General features: G+C 44.4%; 1 protein-coding gene across 1 annotated transcript; it reads left to right on the top strand.

Moving 5' to 3' along the window:
• The first annotated feature begins 1,385 nt into the window (after nucleotides 1-1,385).
• Nucleotides 1,386-20,942, top strand: PPIL1 (peptidylprolyl isomerase like 1). The gene is made up of 4 exons (XM_059076463.2): nucleotides 1,386-1,720; nucleotides 4,547-4,701; nucleotides 19,154-19,222; nucleotides 19,764-20,942. The coding sequence occupies exons 1-4, from the start codon at nucleotides 1,665-1,667 to the stop codon at nucleotides 19,982-19,984; spliced, it is 501 nt and encodes a 166-aa protein (XP_058932446.1). The 5' UTR covers nucleotides 1,386-1,664; the 3' UTR covers nucleotides 19,985-20,942.
• Nucleotides 20,943-21,208: the final 266 nt, after the last annotated feature.

Raw genomic sequence — 21,208 nt, 5'->3', positions numbered from 1 at the left:
GTCTTCGTTGCTGCACATGGGCTTTCTCTAGTTGTGGCAAGAGGGGGCTACTCTTCGTTGCGGTGCGTGGGCTTCTCATTGCTGTGGCTTCTCTTGTTGCGGAGCACGGGCTCTAGGCGCAGGGGTTTCAGTAATTGTGGCACGTGGGCTTAGTTGCTCTGTGGCATGTGGGATCTTCACAGACGAGGGATCGAACCCGTGTCCCCTGCATTGGCAGGCAGATTCTTAACCACTGCACCAGCAGGGAAGTCCCTGTACCTCAGCTTTTAAAAAAGTTCAGAAATAGCAGAAGTAAAACACTGGATCACTGGAATAGTAGTTAGTAAAAGTTTATTGCACACACACACACAAACAGTTTGCAAACTGGGGGCACTCAGAACATGGAAAGAGGCTCAAAGGTATATTTTTATAAAGCAGCTTATACAGTGAGGAGGCAGTGGTTGTTTATTCTTCACAGTAGTTGGTTATACTATTAAGAGTTTTCCTAGTGATAGGGAATGGGTTAAAACTTACCTCACATTAATTTTGGGGAAGTTTATGTTTCGTTTGTGATTTTCAGAGGCATTAACAAGAAGTGGCCCAAGTTAAGTTTTGCTTGTTTTACAGAATAAGCTAAATTAAGTTTTACTTGTATGACTAAACTGATTTGTCTGCTCAGGGAATTTCCAAGTCTGGGCTCCATTTGTGTTTGATTTTTAACAATGTGAAAGTACACAATAGTCCTTAGCTGGATGCCAGGCATAAAGTAAGCGTTCATTTAGCCATCATTATTAAGTGGTGTGCAAAGCATTTACTCTATGTTTATTTACCCCATTTCTTTTTAGTCCTCCCTCCAAACCTCGTCTCATTGCCTCTACTTTGCTTCTCTTTGATCCTGAGCAAACTCTAACAACCTTGGGGCATCATCCACCCCAGCCACAGTCACTCTAGGCCTTGCTCTAGCCCTGATCTATTTGATCTTCATTCTCTTGTCTCTCTCTTTCCTTATCTCTCATTTTCTTCCCTGTTCTTCCTTCTCCCCTCTCTCCAGACTCTGCCTTTGGAGTCTAGAAGCTCTGATTTGCTGTATGGCTATGGACAAATAAGTCATTTAACTGCTGAGTCTTAGTTTTCACATCTGAAAAGCGGGAATAACAACCTCTACTTTATATGATTGTTTAGCGCAGTAGATTATAATGTTCAAGTGCTCTGTAAATATACAGCGCCTTACAAGCGTTACTTACCGGCGTCTCTCATCTCTATTCCCTTCCACTCTTCCTCTCCTTAGATTGTGGGACTAGGTAATTCTTCCAAATGAAAGGTTAAGATTTAACGCCAATAGAAGTGCAGATTTGCTGGCTGGTCACGCCTTCCACGCCTAAAAGAACCAATCAGACCGTCCGGAGAGTGGCGCGGCATCTCTCCACTTGGAGGCCACCTTTCATAGAGCTTGCACTTTTCTCCGTCCTTGCGGACAGCTTGCTTTCGCCTTGCATCCCAGATTCTCGTCCTTGGAGGTCGGGGTTCTTCCCCTTCCTCGTCTCAAGCAACCAAATTTTGGCATCGCTAGAGTTGAATGGTGGGAACCGGAAGTGTGTGCAGCGGCGGCGGGTCCCCGGCGAATCGGGTCCCAGGCGAATCGCCGGAAGTAGCGATTGTTACGGGAGGTTTCCGCCAGCTTTGCTATGGCGGCGATCCCTCCAGACACCTGGCAGCCGCCCAACGTATACTTGGAGACCAGGTGAGGGTCCGGCCTCTGGGGCTGGGCTGGCGTAGGCGACGCGGAGCCAAGGCTTAGCCGCGGGGCTGGGTTCCCGGCGTGCTCCTTCGGGAGGCCGACCTCCTCGTGGAGCCGCGGTCATGGGGGCAGGCTGAGGGCTGAGTGGGGACCGCCACTGCCCGCGTCCGAGCTCCGAACGACTCGCGCTGAGACTTTAGCGACAGAGACCCGATTGCCTTCCTCTCATCCCTCCGTTCATTCATCCTTTCATTCAACTAACGTGTATTGAATCTACAGGCCGGGGACGTAGGATCTGAGTGTCAGAGGTGGATAAAACACAGCCTTGCCTTTAGAAGCGTACAGTATAGTGAAGGAGACAGATTTGTAAATATTAAGGTTTAAGTAGCATGGTTGTATAAACAGATTTTTAGGAGAACACAGGAAGAAGCACATTTATTCTCTCCTTTCAAAGAGTGATAATATTGAGCACAAACAGCTAGTGCCATGCCCCTGTTGTGTAGCATCACATTTAGTTTAATCCTCTTAGCAACTCAGATCATGTAGGTACAATTCCAGCTTCTCTCCAGTTTTAGCAGGAGAAATGTCAAAATTTGCAGAGTAAATGGCTTGATTAAACCATGTAGCTAGTAAGTAGGGGAACCTCATTTGGAGCCTGGTATGTCTGCCTCACATGCTAGGTTCTTTAGCCCCATTCATTCCATTGCCTCCTTGGAAAAAGTTAAAAGTGATCTTTCCAAAGTAGGACAGGGCTTCCCTGGTGGCGCAGTGGTTGAGAGTCCGCCTGCGGATGCAGGGGACGCGGGTTCGTGCCCCGGTCCGGGAGGATCCCACGTGCCGCGGAGCGGCTGGGCCCGTGAGCCGTGGCCGCTGGGCCTGCGCGTCCGGAGCCTGTGCTCCGCAACGGGAGAGGCCACGGCAGTGAGAGGCCCGCGTACCGCAAAAAAAAAAAAAAAAAAAAAAGTAGGACAAATAACCTTAAGTAACTTCTTACTACTACAACAGTATAAAATTGAAATTTTGTAGTGTGACCTTCATCCTGGCCTTTGCCTACGTCTCTCCCTACATCTGCTGTTCTCACATCAGCAGCCAAGGTCCAGCCGTCGTCTTTCTATCTTTCTATTCTTGCCCATGCTGCTTTTCCATCAGAGCACAGTTCTCTTAGATGCCGCTCTTGCCCCTTGGCCATTTTCCCCACCTTCTTATTTATTTATTTACTCTACGCGGGCCTCTCACTGTTGTGGCCTCTCCCGTTGCGGAGCACAGGCTCCGGACGCGCAGGCTCAGTGGCCATGGCTCACAGGCCCAGCCGCTCCGCAGCATGTGGGACCTTCCCGGACCCCAGACCGGGGCACGAACCCGTGTCCCCTGCATCGGCAGGCGGACTCTCAACCACTGCGCCACCAGGGAAGCCCTTCCCCACCTTCTTAATGAGAAAATTCTACTTTTTCTGGCCTCAACTTGAAAGTATGTTATTTCTGAACTCACCTGTTAGTTTTTTTAAATTAAAACATAAATCAAAATTTAAATCCAAGTAGTTGTAGAAGTGTATAGAATAAGAAGTGAAAGCCACTCCTCTCTGTAAAAACACCATTAATCGTTTGTTGGGGGCTTCCCTGGTGGCACAGTGGTTCAGAGTCCGCCTGCCGATGCAGGGGACACGGGTTCCTGCCCCGGTCTGGGAGGATCCCACATGACACGGAGCAGCTGGGCCCGTGAGCCATGGCCGCTGGGCCGGCGCCGCGGCGGGAGAGGCCACAACAGTGAGAGGCCCGCATAACACAAACAAAACAAAATTTTAAAAAGGTATGCACATTTCAAATTTGTGTAGGTATTTTCTGATTGCCATTCCAAAAAGTTATTCCCTGTATTTTACAAATATCCACCAGAATGTTGCTCTGTGAGAGGAAAAGCACTTAGAACTGTATCTTGCACAGAGTAGTTGTTAATCTGTGTTGAATGTTAGGAGTGTGAAGGATGAATTGCCAGTAGAAAGGCTTTTAGAATGCTATGTTCTAGCACATAGTACATTTATTAATAGAGTGCTTACACTGTGCTTGGCACTGGGTATTCAGGCTATGCAGAGTTGACTCAGTTCACACATTCTTGGAGCTTAAAGTCTAGGTGAGTGATGAAATGGAGGGTAAGGCACCTGTCCTAAGTCTTACTTCTTCCTTTTCCTTAGCACTACTTCAAGGGGAAAAGCACTCATCACATTGGGCAGGTATAAAGCTTTGAAGTAATCAGATTTTGCCTTTGTTGTATGTACCCTTCCTAAATACAAACTGTACCTTTTTTTTTCCCATTAAATTTTTTAATGAATAGGTAGTAATTTACATAGCTCAAAAATACAAAAGCTTAAAAAAGATATTCACTGAAAACCTTCCTGTCTCCCATTTACCCACTTTCCACCCCCACCCAGAAACTTATGTATGTATAAATAAATTTGAATTCCCAGTTTTTTAATGTCCAACTTAAAAAAAATTACAAATTAAGTGTAAGATTTTTTTCTCCTAATTCAGGGGTTGGTTATATTGGTTTTCAATGATCAGTGATTTCTTGTATACAAGGTGTTAGAATTTTTAGTTGTCCATGGTTATTTTGCTTAAAAGAAGTACCAGAAGCCCCTGCATGTTTTACTCAAAGGAGGTGTCTGTTTATGTTATTTGCATTGTGTTGTTTTCCTTTGCTGAGCATGAAATCTGATATTTATCATAATTTCATGATTTATAAGCTTGAAAAGGAAGAGTCATGGAGCAGTTCCCATAATGTTTCTGTCTGCTGTGACCTTGTTCTTGACTGGAGCTCTACTGTCCTCTCCCCCTGCAGCATGGGGATCATCGTGCTGGAGCTGTACTGGAAGCATGCTCCAAAGACTTGTAAGAACTTTGCTGAATTGTCTCGTCGAGGTTACTACAATGGCACCAAATTCCACAGAATCATCAAAGACTTTATGATCCAGGGAGGTGACCCAACAGGGACAGGTACAGTTAAGTCAATGTTAGTTTCTGAAGCCTCATCCTGTCATAACTGGGTAGAAGGTAGCCAGGGCTCTCTTCCACATACCAGGGACTGGGTTAGTTGATTCTGGTGACTACTCCTGCCCTTGCTAGCACACCCCCTTCCCCAAACACACACAAGTGGAATTGACCAGAAGCCAGTCTTTACTACCGGACTTTATAGAGTTTCTCATAACTTCCGTGTATTGCTTACTAAGAGCAAATAATGTTTGCCTGAATTATAGTAATGCATAGAGTAGTCTGGATAATCAGGAGTAAAGAAGGACATTTGCAGTGTTTTGAGGAAAAGAAAATAGTGGGTTCTTAGATTGATTCATTCATTTAACAAATACTGAGCACCTGCCTTGTGTCATATATTTTTTCTGAGCTCTGGGATATGGCTGTGCCTAGAGAAAAAAACGAAACTTCCTGCTCTCAATAAAGCAGGAAAAGGATGTGGGGATGGGATTTCAGTAGAAAGGTCAGGGAAGTCCTGTCTGAAAGATGTGATTGGAACAGAGATCTGAAGGAAGTGAAGGAATGAACCTTGTGACTGAGAGAAGAACATTCCCATGGAGGGAAGAGTAGACCCAGAGGCGGTGAGGCAGGAGCTACATAGGAGATCATGTAGGACCTTGTAGGGCATAGTAGAGACTTTGGGTTTTATTCTGAATAAGATGGAAGCCATTAGAAGGTTTTGAGCAAAGGAGTGACATGATCTGACTTATTCTTTAAAAAGGTCACTCTGGGAATTCCCTGGCGGTCCAGTGGTTAGGGGTCTGTGCTTCCACTGCAGGGGGCACGGGTTCGATCGCTGGTCGTCAGGGAACTAAGAGCCCACATGCTGTGTGGCACAGCCAAAAAAAAAGATCACTCTGACTGCTCTTTGGAGAATAGATGATGTGGGGCAAGAGTGAGAGCTGGGAACCAGTTAGAAAGCTGCTGTAGTCATCCAGTCTAGATATATGTGGTTGGACTAGCCTAACAGTAGAGACGGTGGTGAGAAGTGACTGGGTTCAGGTTATGTTTTGATAGAAATGGAGCCGGTGGGATTTGCTGAGGTTGGAAGCTGGGAAGGACAGGCATGTGAGAGAAAGAGATGGTCAAGGATGACTTCAAGGGTTTTAACTGGAGTTCAGTGAAATGTGAAGGCAGAGAGAGGAGCATGTTTGGAGGGGGAATATCAAAAATTTGGTTTTGGTTCTGGACACACTACGTTTGAAATGCTTGTCATATCTTCTGGTGGAAATGTTGATTAATGGAATATGAGTGTGGAGTTCATGGAAAGGTCTGGGATGGAGGTATGAATTTGGGAGTTATCATCGTTTAGTTGGGATTTATTAGTGAAATTGGTAGATGCCAACATTTATAAGTTTCAAGGGCCCTTGGTTCCCAGTCTGCATTTTCTATCTACTAATTCCTATTCCTGCTCTTTTGCCTTTATATAAGCTTGGTTCTCTCTGTGGCAGTTTTTTCTTTCTTTTTTTTTTTTTCTTTGCGGTACGCGGACCTCTCACTGCTGTGGCTTCTCCCACTGCAGAGCACAGGCTCCGGACGTGCAGGCTCAGCGGCCATGGCCCACGGGCCCAGCCGCTCCGCGGCACGCAGGATCCTCCCGGACCGGGGCACGAACCCGTGTACCCTGCATCGGCAGGTGGACTCTCAACCACTGTGCCACCAGGGAAGCCCCCTCAGTCTTTTTCTTCCTTGTCATTCTCAGTTGTCCTTTATTTATCCTTTATAACAAAGAGGCATTCTATTTTTTCAGTATATATGGACACATTTCAAAATATAGAATATAGAGGAAAATAGAAAAAAAGAACAAAAAAATCACGCATAAGGGGGAATTTCCGGGCTTCCCTGGTGGCGCAGTGGTTGAGAGTCCGCCTGCCGATTCAGGGGACGCGGGTTCGTGCCCTGGTCCGGGAAGATCCCACGTGCCGCAGAGCGGCTGGGCCCGTGAGCCATGGCCGCTGAGCCTGCGCGTCCAGAGCCTGTGCTCCGCAATGGGAGAGACCACAGCGGTGAAAGGCACGTGTACCGCAAAAAAAAATAAAAAATAAAAAAATAAAAGAGGGAATTTCCTGGTGGTCCAGTGGTTAGGACTCCCTGATTGGGGAGCTAAGATCCCAGAAGCCGCGCGGCGTGGCCAAAAAAGAAAAGAAAAAAAAAAAAAAATCACTCATAAGTTTAGCTCCTAAAGATTCCTAACCACCATTAGCTATTCCCCCAATGTCCCACCTCTCAGAAATGATGAACGTTAACTTTTGGCGGCCATTATTCTAGACATCTTTCATTTCAGATACTAGTTAAAAGGATGGATAACTAGCTAGATGGAAGTAATTTCAAGAGAATAGAGTATGTCATGCATGCTATTGTTTTTAAAACAAAAAGTATTTTATTTAATTTTGTATATACTTAACAGAAAAATTGACTTCCTGCTATGAAAGATGAGGCAATTAGTACTTAAATTTCTACCCATTCCTATTGTTTAGGAAAAACTTAGTTTTACTTGCTTCCTGTGTCGGGACAAACTCAGTTCTTCCCTCCTGGGTTTTTCGTTTACTTTTATATGCTTGCAAAGAACACTTCACTGACACTTCTGGTCACCAAATGTATGGAATTTTTTCCCCATAACAAGCAGTTCCCTGTGACACCAGCTGTGTTTGATTAATTTGCTAGAGCAGGTCAGAGAACTCAGGGAAACCTAAGTGTTTACTTACATTTACCAGTTTATTAAAGGATATTGTAAGGGATACAGATGAACAGAGATGCTTCAGGTGAGGTCTGGGAAGGTGCTGAGAATGGGAAATTCTGTTCCCGTGGAGTTGGGGTGCATCACCCTCCCAGGGTGGATGTGTTCGTCTGCTTTGAAACTATAAACCCTGTTCTATTGGGATTTTATGGAGGCTTTCTCATGTAGGCATGATCAATTATTAGCTCCATTTCTAGCTTTTCTCCCCTCCTTCCCTCTCTGGAGAAGGGGGTGGGGCAGGCACTGAAAATTCCAAGCTTCTAATCATGACTTGGTCTTTCTGGTGACCAGCCCCCATCCAGGATTCTACCCAGAGTCACCTCATTAGAACAAAAGATGGTCCTAGTGCTCTGATCACTTAGGAATTTATAAGGGTTTCAGGAGCCCCGTGTCAGGGATAGGGTCAAAGACCAAATATTAGAACAAGAGATGCTCCTAGTGTTCTTACCACTTAGGAATTTACAAGGGTTTTAGAGGCTCTGTGCCAGGAGCCAGGAGCAGGTATCTATATGTCTATATATACATATATCTATATATATATGTATATATAGATACATCTTTTTTTCTATTATCTCACACCTGTCCTCTCTCCCTTGCTCCCGCTTTTTTGTTGTTAGTTTTATTTTTCCTTATCAGAGTTTACAGCATTTTCCATTCTGCACCCATGAGTCCCTCAGTTACAGTGTGGGTTCTACATTTCAGAGGGTTCAGTGCTCACCACTAGGCTTTTCTAGTCACAAGTGGTAGAAGGCAGAATTTATTGTTGAGTGATTTTTATTGCAAGGGCTGGAGGGTGTTATATTTTCAAACTCAATCATGTTTGAGAATTTCTGCCAGCTATGCTTATAGTTGAAAAAGATCATGGCTTATTTACTATTCTTGGGCCAGACTAATTCTCTCAGATCTTTTTAAACAATTCTGCTCCATTGCCTTTTGGTTTTGAACATGGCTTTGGAGAATACTGAGGCCAGATTTACTCCTTCCTTCAGTTCAGGGAAATTTTTAAATTTGTATTTCTGAATATTTTCTCTGTTATACTTACTGCATTTTCTGTTTCAGGAAACTAGGTATTCTTTATTTCATTGCCTTTGCTTTCCATATCTGTCACATTTCTTCTGAGTAAGTGAGATGATGTTTTTCTGTTTTTTCCTGCATCCACTGAAATAATCTCAGACCTTTACTCTGTACTTTATTCAGTTTTGAGCCCTGTCTATTCTGTTCTTTACTGCTCTAATTTATTTATTAGAGCTGTCTTGTTGTCATTTGGCTCTCAGTCTGTTTCCTCAGCTCTGCAATCTTTTCACCTTATTCTGTTGATTTGTTATTTTTTCTTTGAGCTCTTGTTTTCTTAGATTCTTCTTTTTTTTTTTTTTTTTTTTTTTTCAGTACGCGGGCCTCTCACCGTTGTGGCCTCTCCCGTTGCGGAGCACAGGCTCAGTGGCTATGGCTCACGGGCCCAGCCGCTCCGCGGCATGTGGGATCTTCCCGGACCGGGGCATGAACCTGTGTCCCCTGCATTGGCAGGTGGACTCTCAACCACTGCGCCACCAGGGAAGCCCTGCTTCTTTTTGTTGAAGCATCTGTAGCTGAGACAACCATGGAGAAGCGCTTCTTGGATTATATTTTCTCCCTTCTTTCTCTCCTTCCATTTGTTGTGTATGTTTGCATAGTCTCCGTGCCATTTCTTGTTGTCAAATCCACGCTTAACGTCGGAACCTGCATTGACCTTACCTTTTATTTGCTTGGGTGCAGTGTAAGTGGATTCTCTTTGTCACTCTCCCTACCTTTGTGGGACCAGTCATCTTCCCCATCCCAAATGCTAAGTTGCTTTCTTTCCATTTTATTCGAGCCTGCTGAGGGTGTGGGAGAGAACACCAGCTCAGCTCATGCTGAGTGAGCCCCTGTGGGAGGGCTGACTTCTGTTCTGTCTTCCCAGACTCCATGCTGGTGTCCCTCTACCCCCACCCCAGGTCCTGGGTAGCCCCTGAGTACAGCTGTAGCAGAGGAAAAAGAGGCCTCATACCTTTTTTCATTTTCAGCTGGGTTTCTATAACAGAAGACATATTAGCAAGAGAAAAGCATACAGATTTATTTAATATAAGTTCTGCATGACATTTCCTTTATAGGGAAATGACGACCTGAAGAAGGGTTTACTTTGAGCGTTTTTAGGCTAGGTTTGATAAAGAGTGGAAAGTTGTGGGAAAATGTGAGCAGACAAAAGGGGTATGAGTATAAGCTCAGTGTAGTAAACTAGGGGAGACTTAGCAAGGCTTGTTCGTTCAGGTTCCTCTTGGGTGTCCCTCTTGCATGAAAGTAGGGATGTTCCTTTCCTCCGAGTATATGGAGGGGACCTCTCACTTGAGAGTCTTATGACCCACTTCAGAGGAATGTCAGAAAGTCCTTCCTGCACCTGCTGTTTCTCACATTCCTTCAACTTGAAATACTCATTATGCCAGGGTGCCTTATTTTGGAGTAGCATGTCCTGATCTCTGTCATGGTCCTGTGTTCCTCCACCTAACTAAGGTGGTCGTTGCTATTACCCTGACCTGCCACTCCTGAGCACCTGTGGTGTGTGGGCTTCTGTCTTCAAGGGCTTCTCCTTAACTTCTTCAGGGCTGGTCACCCACTTGCCTTGTTGGCTTCTCAAAATTGGAGGGTATTTGTGAGAATTCTCTGGGTGACACTCCTCCTTTCCTGATTACTACTTTTCAGGAGTGCAGGCAGAAGAATCTCTTATTTCTTTCCCTGACTGACTCTTTTCAGAATCTTTGGAATAAGTTTGTCTCCCTTTTCTTATTTGGTTGTTGCTGATGAATTTTTGGCTTTGAAAGAAATTGAATTTTTTGTGTTTGCTTCATCAGTTATTGGGGAAGGCTGAGTCTAATTCTGTTTCAGTCCACTTTCTTTATCTGAAAATGTCCTGTCAACACTTTGTTGTACTTCTTTCCTGTCTTCTTCCTCTTTCTTGTTATGAGATAAAATTTTAATTCATAACACCAGTGAACTGAGAGTTCTTGATTAGTGTACAAGAATTGGAAGTGACTCAGATGTGAGTGCTCTTGTCAGAGCTTCCTTGTATTTCTGAAATTAGTTCGCAATCCTTCATAATGTCACATTTCCATGATGAAAATGAATCACTCAAAAGATTTCCAAATAATTGCGTCCAGCCTCAAGTATAGTGAGTGGTTGAGCTAAGCCTGTTGGCAGACTTATAGTGGAAGGCAAACAGGAGTTAGGCCCTCCTGGGTCACTAGTATGGACTGCTGGCCGACTAGGTAACATAATTTTTGCTGAACGTCTCAGATGACCAGCATGTGGCATTCTGGGCTCTTCAGCAGGTTGATGTAGCTTTTCTATCCCCTATGTATCCTTTCTGTCCCTCAGTCCGGCTCCTCTGGAACTATACTTTCCATGGTCTTTCTTTTTTTATTTTTTTAACTTAATTAATTTATTTTTGGCTGCATTGGGTTTTTGTTGCTGCGTGCAGGCTTTTCTAGTTGTGGTGAGCAGGGGCTACTCTTCATTGTGGTGTGTGGGTTTCTCTTTGTGGTGGCTTCTCTCGTGGAGCACAGGCTCTAGGTGCAAGGGCTTCAGTAGTTGTGGCACATCGGCTCAGTAGTTGTGGCTCGCGGGCTCTAGAGCACAGGCTTAGTAGTTGTGACGCACGGGCTTAGTTGCTCCACGGCATGTGGGATCTTCCCAGACCAGGGATCGAACCCGTGTCCCCTGCATTGGCAGGTGGATTCTTAACCACTGTGCCACCAGGGAAGTCCTCCAGGGTCTTTCTGATACACCTTTGCCAGATGTTTTCTCAATGCAGATGTCTTTGATTTTGACCTCCTGCTTCATTTTAAACCATTTTTCTTCTTTTAAATTTCCTTTATTGTAATAACTCTATGCTGGCTCTTCTCTTAGCCCTCTGAATGTCTTTTCTCTGTTTTCTACTAACTTCTTCTCTTTCTCCTCTCCCTGTAAGACATGGCATCCTATCAAGCTCTTCCTTTCACGTTTCCAGCTCTGCACTTAGCCTCACAGTGCTCACCAACTGCCGTGATTACAGTGATTAATTACATGCTGATTATGCTGTGTGTCACCCTCACTCTGATTTCATCTCACCTCTTAGTAGCTCCAGGAACACCTGAAATTTAACATGTTGAACAGCAAGCTCTTGTTAGTTTCATTCATTTGATGAATATTTGCTAAGAGTCTGTGGGGTATCCTGTACTATTCTAAGGCCTGTGAGGAGTATTTAAGCATTAGAAGCCAAGGCATTTTTCTCTTCCTTGCAGAGAACCCTGCCCTGCCAAGAAGACAGTGTATTCATTATAAGAAACAACTAGAAAGTAATAATATGATAAATATGCAAATGCATGGTGGTATGCTATGGATTATGTATAGAACATTTGTTGGAATAATTCATAATGAGAGAAAAAGTACAGTGGAATGGGGTTAGAATGGGATGGAGTAATATTTTGAGGTGGGCCTTGAAGGAAATGTAGACTTTTAACTTTTGAGAGGACAGGGAAGGGCATTTTATTGATAGATTTAGGAAGAAGAGAGAATACAGAATGGAGGCACAAGTGACGCACATGTAGGGTGTGAAGGAGAACCCACCACCCCAGGTGTTGCATCTCATGCTGGACTGGCTCTGTGACGTGACCCAGCCACCTCTCCACGCCCAGGACAGATGCATAAAATGTGATTTCTAAGACCCCCGAACTGCATGCTTAGGGGAGAGTAAGGGAGGAGCAGTTTGGGGCAGAGTGCACAGAGTAGTAGGAGACAGCATGGGGGTTAAGATCGAGCCAGTTCATGGAGACTCCCAGACGGGAGTTCAGATTTGAATTAGCATCATTTGGAGACCATATGGGACTCTTGATAAGAAAAATGCGTGAGGACATTTAGTTCAGCCGTGATAAACGGCAAGGTGGTGTAATGTGGGGGGTGAACAGAGGGTCGTGGAGCCCGCTGGACTTGGGGTTGAATCTTGGCTTCACATGAACACTTATTAAGTGTTATGTTAGACAACTTATGTGACCTGGCTGAGCCTTCTTATATATAAATGGGGAGTGTGGTTATATGTACCTCATGAGGGTTGTGAGTAGTAAACGAGCAGATGTTTATAAAATGGTTAGCACAGGTTCAACACAAAATAGGAGCTCAAAAACGTATGGGTGTTTATTATTTATTTTGGTTGTTAATACATTTAACAAATGTCTGTTGGACTCCAGGCATTATTCTAAGAGCTGGGGATACAATAATGAATAAGAAAGCCCTCATGGAGCTCTCATTCTGGTGGGAGAGACAGTGAACAAATAAGTACGTAATACACCGTCAGGTTGTGCGTGACAAATGATATGGAATAAATGATGTCCAAGGGGATAGAGCAGGGATTCTCAGCCTTGGCAATACTGACATTTTAAGCTGGATAATTCTTTGTCGTGGGGGCCATCCTGTGTATTGTAGAATGTTTAGCTGCATTCCTGACCTCTGCTCCCTAGGTGTAGAAGTCCTCAGTGTGACAGCTAAAAATGTCTGCACGCATTGTTCAGTGTCCCCAGGGGGCAGAGTCACCCCTGGTTGAGAACCACTGGGATAGTGAGGGAGGTGCTACTTTGGATAGAGTGATTAGGAAAGACCTCTCTGATAAGAAGGCATTTGAGCAGAGCTCTGGATAAAATAAAGTAATGAACCATGAGAATGTCAGGGACAAGGACAATCCAGAGGGAACGGCAGTCAGATGTCTTAGAACCAGAGTGTGCTCTGCAAGAAACAGCACAGAGGTCACTGTGGCTGGAGCAGGTGAGTGAGGGGGAGAGTGGCAGGAGGTATCAGAGAACCAGATCATGGAAAGTCTTGAAAGTTGTGATGAAGACTTTGGACTTTGTCTGAAGTGTGATGAAATGTCACTGGAGGATTTGGAGCAGAGGACTGCCATGATGAGACTTGTTTTAAAAGGATCCCCTGACTTCCACATGCAGAATAGACTGGTGTGGAAAGCAGGAGGCAAGGCTGGAAGCAGGGAGATGAATTAGAAGCTTTCACTGTTGTCAAAGCTAAAGCTTATAGTTTGCACTATGGTGATAGGGGTTCTGTTGGTTCTGGTCCTCTGGGAAGCACATGCCAAGGCAGAGTGAGAAATTCAAGAGATTGAATGGGGTAACACTTGTGAAAGGTAAAGGGGGGAGGGAGCAAGTGTTGGAAGGAGAAGTCTTCACATATCAGTGCAGGTCTAACATCTGTGAAAGGAGAGGGAAGTGGAGAAGGAGCCAGTAGAGGCAAATGAAGAGCTGCCAGTAAGGTGGGATTTCAAGAAAGGTGACATCAACTGTCTGATGCTGCTGTTGGATCAGGCAGGGTGAGGCCTGAGGATTGACCAGTGGATTTAATGACAACGTGGTGGTACCGATGACCTTGACAAGAGCAGTTTCAGGGAAGTGGTGAGGGCAGACATCTGAATGGAGAGCGTTCAAGAGGCTGGAGAAGAAGTGGGATGGGGTTTTTCTGGAAATTGATGCAGAGAAATGGGGAGATACTTGGAAGACAGTGTTGTTGTCGTTTTTCCAAAATGTGAAATAGTAATACCATGTTTTTATGCTGATAGGAATGATCTATCAGAGAGAAAAACTGATACAGGAGAAGGGAAAATTGTAGCTGCAAAGTTCCTTAAAGGTGAATGGGATTGATTAGTATGTGGTGGTGGGATAGTCATTTGAACAATTTATTTATATAGTGTATTAATAATGGATGAAGCAAGATAAATGGGTAGAGATGTAGGAAGGAAGGTGGATTTGGTGATGAGAACATGTGAAAGTTCTCTTCCTTTTTCTCAGTGAAATAAGAAGCAAAGTTATCCACAAAGAGCAGAGAGCAGAGGGGGAATGGTGGAGGTTTGAAGACAGAGGAACTGGCATAAACTTGGGCAGACTGCCTCCCAAGGTGGACTGTTGGTCACAACCTACAGTTGTCTCTCACAGAAAATGCTCAGATTATCTCAGTTAAAGGAGGCTCATCATCACTGATACTACTGTGTTTGCTTCATGTTATATACTACATGGTTTCCATGCATTGTCTTATTTAATTCTCCTAACAGTCCTATGAGACGTAAGTACTACTACTGTTCCTATTTTTTGGATAAGGAAACTGGGGCTTAGAGAGGGTACCTATATTGCTTAAGGTTACACAGCTAGTAAGTGGTGGGGTAAGAACCAAAATCCAGATCTCTCTGACCCCAAAGGCAAGTGAGGAAGAGAGGACTCTATCGTAAGAGCTAAATCTTCTTGGAGAACTGTAGTATTGTTTGCTCTGTTAGATCTGGTATCTGGCATTTGCCCTGGTAATCCAATAGTAGCTCCACTAGTCAGTTCCCCGTTCCTACTGTTACTAACTAAGTGATTGTATCAATTTGGGGTGCTTATGGCTGCAAGTAACAGAAAACTCAACCACAGAGGCTTAAACAAAGAGAGCTTCTGTTTTTCTCACATAACAAAGTGTCTGGAGGTAAGCAGTTGCAGGCATTGGTTCATCTGCCCAGCAGAGTTGTCAGGGACCCAGGCTTGCTGTGTCCTTCCACTCCACCATTCTCAGTGTGTTGGCCTTTGATCTCAGACTTGTCTTATGGTTGCCAGGTGGCTGCTGCTGCTCCTGACATCACCTCTGCTTTCAAAGAAGGAAGATGAGGAAAGAGCTATGGGTGAAAGACAGGAGTGTGTTGTCCTTTTTTAATCAGGAAAGCTATAGATTTCCTAGAAGCTCTACTCAGTGGCTTCTGTTTATGTCAGTAAGTCAGAACTGGGTCATCTGGCTACCCCTAGCTGCAAATGGGACTGGTCAGTACCTGCCTTTTTTGTCTCTGAGGTTGAGGCAGACCATGGAGAAGGGGTTGGAAATGCTCAGAGGACATCTGTGGTATCTGTTAGAGGCTCTCTTGCTGGAAGAGAGGCTTTGATTGGTTTGGTTAGTTGCCTTTTTGTGTCGAATGCCCCAGGCAGAGCTTTCACGTGGGCCTCCTAATGGCTAACTGGCTGACCTGTGGCTGCTTTAGGGCTGGATATTAATCCGTGATTCCATCAGCTGTGGCATGGGAGTGGTAGGCACAGGTAGCACCAAGTATGGTAATCTTTGTGTAAGAGACCACTCTCCATGTCTTAGATGCCACTCTAGTTCATCTTGAGAGGTTTCTACAGTCAGTGAGCAGAAGGAAGAAACACATCAGAGCAGTCTTGGGGATAAGACAGGTTTTTTGGTTTTGTTTTTTAAAGAAACAGAAAGCACAGATTGTAAAGAAAAAGATTAAGGAATTTCAACTGCAAAAAATTCTTTGCATGAGAAGATCCCAATAAAAGAGTGAAAAAAGGGGCTTCCCTGGTGGCGCAGTGGTTGAGAGTCCGCCTGCAGATGCAGGGGACACGGATTCATGCCCCGGTCCGGGAAGATCCCACATGCCGCGGAGCGGCTGGGCCCGTGAGCCATGGCCGCTGAGCCTGCGCTCCGCAACGGGAGAGGCCACAACAGTGAAAGTCCCGCGTACCACAAAAAAAAAAAAGAGTGAAAAAAGTAAACTGGAAAAAAGTATTTGCAAAAGCATTAACTGACAAAGGATTAGTATCTAGAATAATCCTACTGATAAAATATATATAAAGTTTAAAATGTGAAACCAGTCGGTGGAAATGTGGCTGTTGACAGAGGAGGGAAGCTAAATAGCCAGTAAACAGGAAATTACACACAGCTTCAGGGAAACGCAGTTGAAAACACCACAAGAGATCTGACACCTTTCAGGCCGACAAACGTTAGAAAAAGCTTGGCAAAAGCACCTCGAGCAGTAAGGGTGAGAGTGAGAGCACTGTAGGTGGGGCGCACATTGGGACCACTTCTGGCAAGATAGTTGGGGAAATCTAGTAATGGTGAAATGCTGATATGAGCCTGCATATCCCCCATGAGGTATAGTCCCTGAGAGCTCCTGCACTTGTGTTTGGGAGACAGTATAAGAATGGTTATTGCACCATGGTTTATGATAGCAAAAACATTGGAAAGATCCTAACTATCCATCACCATGAGAAAAGACTGTGTTGTAATCATTCAGTGGAACAAATGCTACAGAGAGCTGCATGGAACAAAATGGATGAATATCACTTACAGTGGTGACCCAAAAAAAGCTAACTGCAGAAGAATATGTAGAGTATAATACCATTTATATAAAGCTAAAAACATGAAAACAACAGTACATTTGTTTAGGGATGCATACAATATGTAGTAGAAAAGAAAATGCCTGGAAATGACAAACTCCTGGTCAGAAAGAGTAGTGGTTCCATGAGAGGAAAATGAGATCCTTCACAGCAGTTGTTAGCTCTTGGGGGAGTCGTAGAGTTGGGGTAGGGAAACAGGGTGTGTGTGCCTGGGGTCTTCGACTGGATTGGCCACACTTTATTTCTTGAGGGGAGGCTGCACAGTTGTTTGTCGTATTATTCTTTGTATCTTTTTATGTCTGAAATATTAAATACATTGAATAAATGTTTAAAGGAGTGGAGCGGGCAGAAGAATTTTGAGGGCACAGAGTTTGGAAAACAGGCCTGTGCCTATCTCCCTTGTATCTGTACTAGAAGAGGCACACAGCACGTTTTTACCACAGAGCTTCCTAATTTTTGGCTTTATATGTGATCATTGATATTTGTTGCCTGCTCCGCACTGCAGAACTCTTTAATCACTCCCTGTCCATTTCTCCACTATTCCACATGCCCAAAGGAATGTTTTGATTGGAATTATTTGTCTTAGTGACAATTTACTGCAAACTCTACTGAGTTGAATTAGGTTATGAAAAGATAACATTATGATTAAATGGTGCCTTCGAGGCCCAAACTACTTGGATTTGGTCAAACTATGCCTAGTGAGTGAAGTGGGACTTGCATGCCCTTTCCTCTCATCTCCTTCTGATTGCTTAAACCCCCAGGCTTTATCTGTGACCCTTGACTGGCCTATCCTGTTTGTGGTGCCATTCATATGTTCGGTTTCAGTTCCTTGAGAGTGGGGCCCTGAGGTTCTGGCAGTCCTTGGCTTGCAGAGATCACACTTCCAAGGCTCAGCCTGCAGACAGACAGTGCACTACTGAACTTCATCCTCATCATGCTCATTCAAGCCCTGGAGGTAGGGCATGACCTTAATTTGTCCCCATAGCCCTCTTTCTCCTCTCTCATCTTCAGCCCTAGCACTTCTACTAACCAACCCCCACCCCAGGCTCAAGCAGGAACCTTGACTCTGTAGTCAGAGGGAACATACTGGTTATATAATTGCTGTTTGGAGGTATACTGGCATGTTGGAATTTTTGAAATGAATTTTTACATAGTTTGGTAGTTTAGTAATTTTCCAGAAGCATGGGTAGCCTGGGCCAGGTGGGCGGTTTCCCCAACTCTGTTAACATTCACCCCCATTCCTCTTTGCATGAGAACAGCATTTTCTTCCTGAACCGGGGGCTGTGACAGGCTCCTTGTGGTGGAGCATCCTAAAAGACTCAGCAAAGGATTTTTTACCATGGAAACACCTTAGCAGGGCCCAGGGGCCCCCGGGGGTGGACATGGTGCTTTAACATGCTACTTTCACAGCAGGCTGTAAAAGGAAGTGAGCTCCTTGCCTCTGGCCTGTCTCCTGGCTGCCAGGCAAGCAGAGTAAGCTGATAAATCTGCTGTTCACTTTGTTTCAGGCTGTTTTGTCTTGACTGGTCAACTTGGAGAAACCAAAGTAGTTCAACAAGACCTATGGTTGACTAAATAATTGATTAAGAGAGTTATCTCCTATTAGGACATTTTTTCCTATGGAAAAATCTTATTTAACATATCATTTTTCTCTAACAACAAAACCTGGGTGCCCAGAACAGCAAGGGTATGGACTCTGGTGGATATATAAATAACCTGTGATGTTGCTAGCAAATCATTCCCAATGCCATGTTTCTTCATATTCTCCTTACAGCATACTGCTTCTCCTCCCAATGAATTCTCTCTACTCTAATATTATTCTTTTCTGCCACATTGCCACTCAACACTGTCCTTGTTTCTCCTTAAGCTAGTTATCTTTGACTTAAATGAATTTTATTTTCCTTTATCTAGGTTAAGGATGACAAATAGGTTTCAATTCTTATGCCACCTCTGATCCATTAAAAATGGCTGCCTGGATTTCTGGGTTGGTAAGGATTCAGAGGCCAGTCTAAGCTCAGCAGGGAAGAACGCTGATTGATTAGCAATGTCTGTGATGGGCATAGGGTTAGGGCTCAGAGCACTCCTGTCTAAAGTACCCATAAAAATGTAAAAAATTAGGAAACCTCTTAACACATCAAACCATGAATGGTGGTTATTTGTAGATGGTTAGATTACAGGGGACTTTAATGTTCCTTTGATAATGATCTATGTTTTCTACATTTTGACAGTGAAAATGTATTACTTTCATAAGCAGGAAAAAAGCACTCGGTGTTATTTTGAAAAGAAATGTCTTACCTAAATGAAACCAGTGATTTGAATGTGCTGTGCCAGAGCTTGATTCTGTTGCTGGGCTGTGTAGTTGCAGTGTACTTAGCACGGTGCTAAACTTGCTCACTGATTCTCCTTTCCTGTACTCCAAAAGTCATTGACCCTGGACCGTAGTTCTTGGTGTGAGGTAGAATGTGGGCTGATTGGTTTCCTGTCTTCTAACTGGCAGGTCGAGGTGGTGCATCTATCTATGGCAAGCAGTTTGAAGATGAACTTCATCCAGACTTGAAATTCACAGGTAGGTATATGACCTGTCTGGACTGGGTAGGAAGAGGGAGTGGATTTTAAAAGCTCACTCTTTTGGCTGTGATTCAAGGTGAATGCCTGACACCGTGGCCTGGTGCCATGTAGCTGCCCAGCTGCAGAGCCACAAAGAGCTCTGGCGGATTAGAGAAAGCGGCCTCAAGAGTCCTGAGTGATCCAGAGTGCTGATCTGAGTGATCTTGATTCTAACTACTTGTTGAATGTTGCTGTTATAAGCTTCCTCAAAGAAGCAGGAGACCTTCCTGAATTTTTGAGGGGAATTGAGAACATGGTCCAGAGCTTAGCAGAGATCATCATGGATAGAGGCTAGGGAGTAAGTGAAGACAAGAAAGATGAGGCCGTCGGGTAGTGCAGTTGTTAGCCCTTGTGCAAGGGCAGAGAGCCTGCCCTGAGGGGAAGGTTGTCTGGTCGGGTGGTTGGTCTGGCTTCTTTTTATCCCTAGGCTGGTGTTGCAGATCCAGGCTGGAGCTATGGGGGTTATTCATACTCTTTCCTCTCTTCCTTTTTCCCGCCAGGGGCTGGAATTCTCGCAATGGCCAATGCCGGGCCAGACACCAACGGCAGCCAGTTCTTTGTGACCCTGGCTCCCACCCAGTGGCTTGACGGCAAACACACCATATTTGGCCGTGTGTGCCAGGGTATAGGAATGGTGAATCGAGTAGGAATGGTGGAAACAAACTCCCAGGACCGTCCTGTGGACGATGTGAAGATCATTAAGGCATACCCTTCTGGGTAGACTTGCTGCGCTCTTGGGCACACCCAGGTCTTCTGAGATGGCCCCAGTGAACCAGTTTCCAGATGACCTAGAATGACACATAACTCTAAACTGCATTTTGGTCTTGCAAATCTGAGGCGCTGAGAAGGCCTGGGGTCTTGGGTGAGTTAGAAATGGAAGTGTATTTTAATAGGACGCTTCTTTTCTCTTCCCCAGTGCCTGTGTTAACAGAGCATTTGCAGAAATGCCCATGCGTGATTGTTCACAGGTTACTGCTCACTGCAAATGACCCATACTGCTCCTTCTTGTGTGTATCTGCTCTATACACTTGGAACGAAATGAAGCCAACTCTGTCATTTCGCAGTGCCTAACCAGCCTCTTCTTGCAGAAATTTATATTCTGGGCTACACTGCAGTCTTTGGTGGCTGACAGCCATAGAATTTAAAACCAAGTAGTGTCTATCGGCCTTCTTAACTGTGTGCACCCCCTATTTCAGTCTCTTGCTTTTGTTCTTCCAGGGATTGTATGCATCTCTCTATATATTTTCCCTCTCAAAACCAGAACATCAACCCTGCTGTTTCCGACACTTAGACATCCCACGCAAAGCCACATTGAATTTTTGCCAAGTGAAAAATGCATCCAACAATCAAGTTTCTAAGAATGTGTCAAGTGGGGAATGATAATGTGTAATAATCGAGAAATGAATTTATTAAAAAGCAGAAACACTGACCACTTTTTCCCCAGGAAGGAGTAGAAATCTATAGTGAGCATATGGAAAGACTATGAATTCTCCTTTAAAAAGCAGTATCCTCATACTTAAGTTTTTTAACCTAAGACTTTAGAGAAACTAGGTAAGAGATTTTATATATATTTTTTAATCTTTCTGATTTTTTAGGGAGGGGGCGGTGAGAGAAAGGAAGTTAATACCTATGGAATACATATAACTTCCAAAATAAAATGCCATTGATGGTTGAAATCACTGCTGTAGTTTGATTTTAAATATTGTATGAGGTTCTAACAGCCATTTGGACCTCTGAACCATTTCAAGTAGTATTGCAGGACTGATATTCAAGTTTTCATATCATTTTAGGCTTTTGGATCTCTAGTAGACTTCTGCCATCCAAGAGTAGGTTTGACTTTTAAAAAGCAGTACCGGGCTTCCCTGGTGGCACAGTGGTTGAGAGTCCACCTGCCGATGCAGGGGATACAGGTTCATGCCCCGGTCCGGGAAGATCCCACGTGCCA

This window comes from Kogia breviceps, chromosome 10 (genome assembly GCF_026419965.1).
Source record: "Kogia breviceps isolate mKogBre1 chromosome 10, mKogBre1 haplotype 1, whole genome shotgun sequence".
NCBI lineage: Eukaryota > Metazoa > Chordata > Mammalia > Artiodactyla > Physeteridae > Kogia > Kogia breviceps.
The sequence above is the reverse complement of the archived record's forward strand: the minus strand, read 5'-3'. Positions and strand labels throughout refer to the sequence as shown.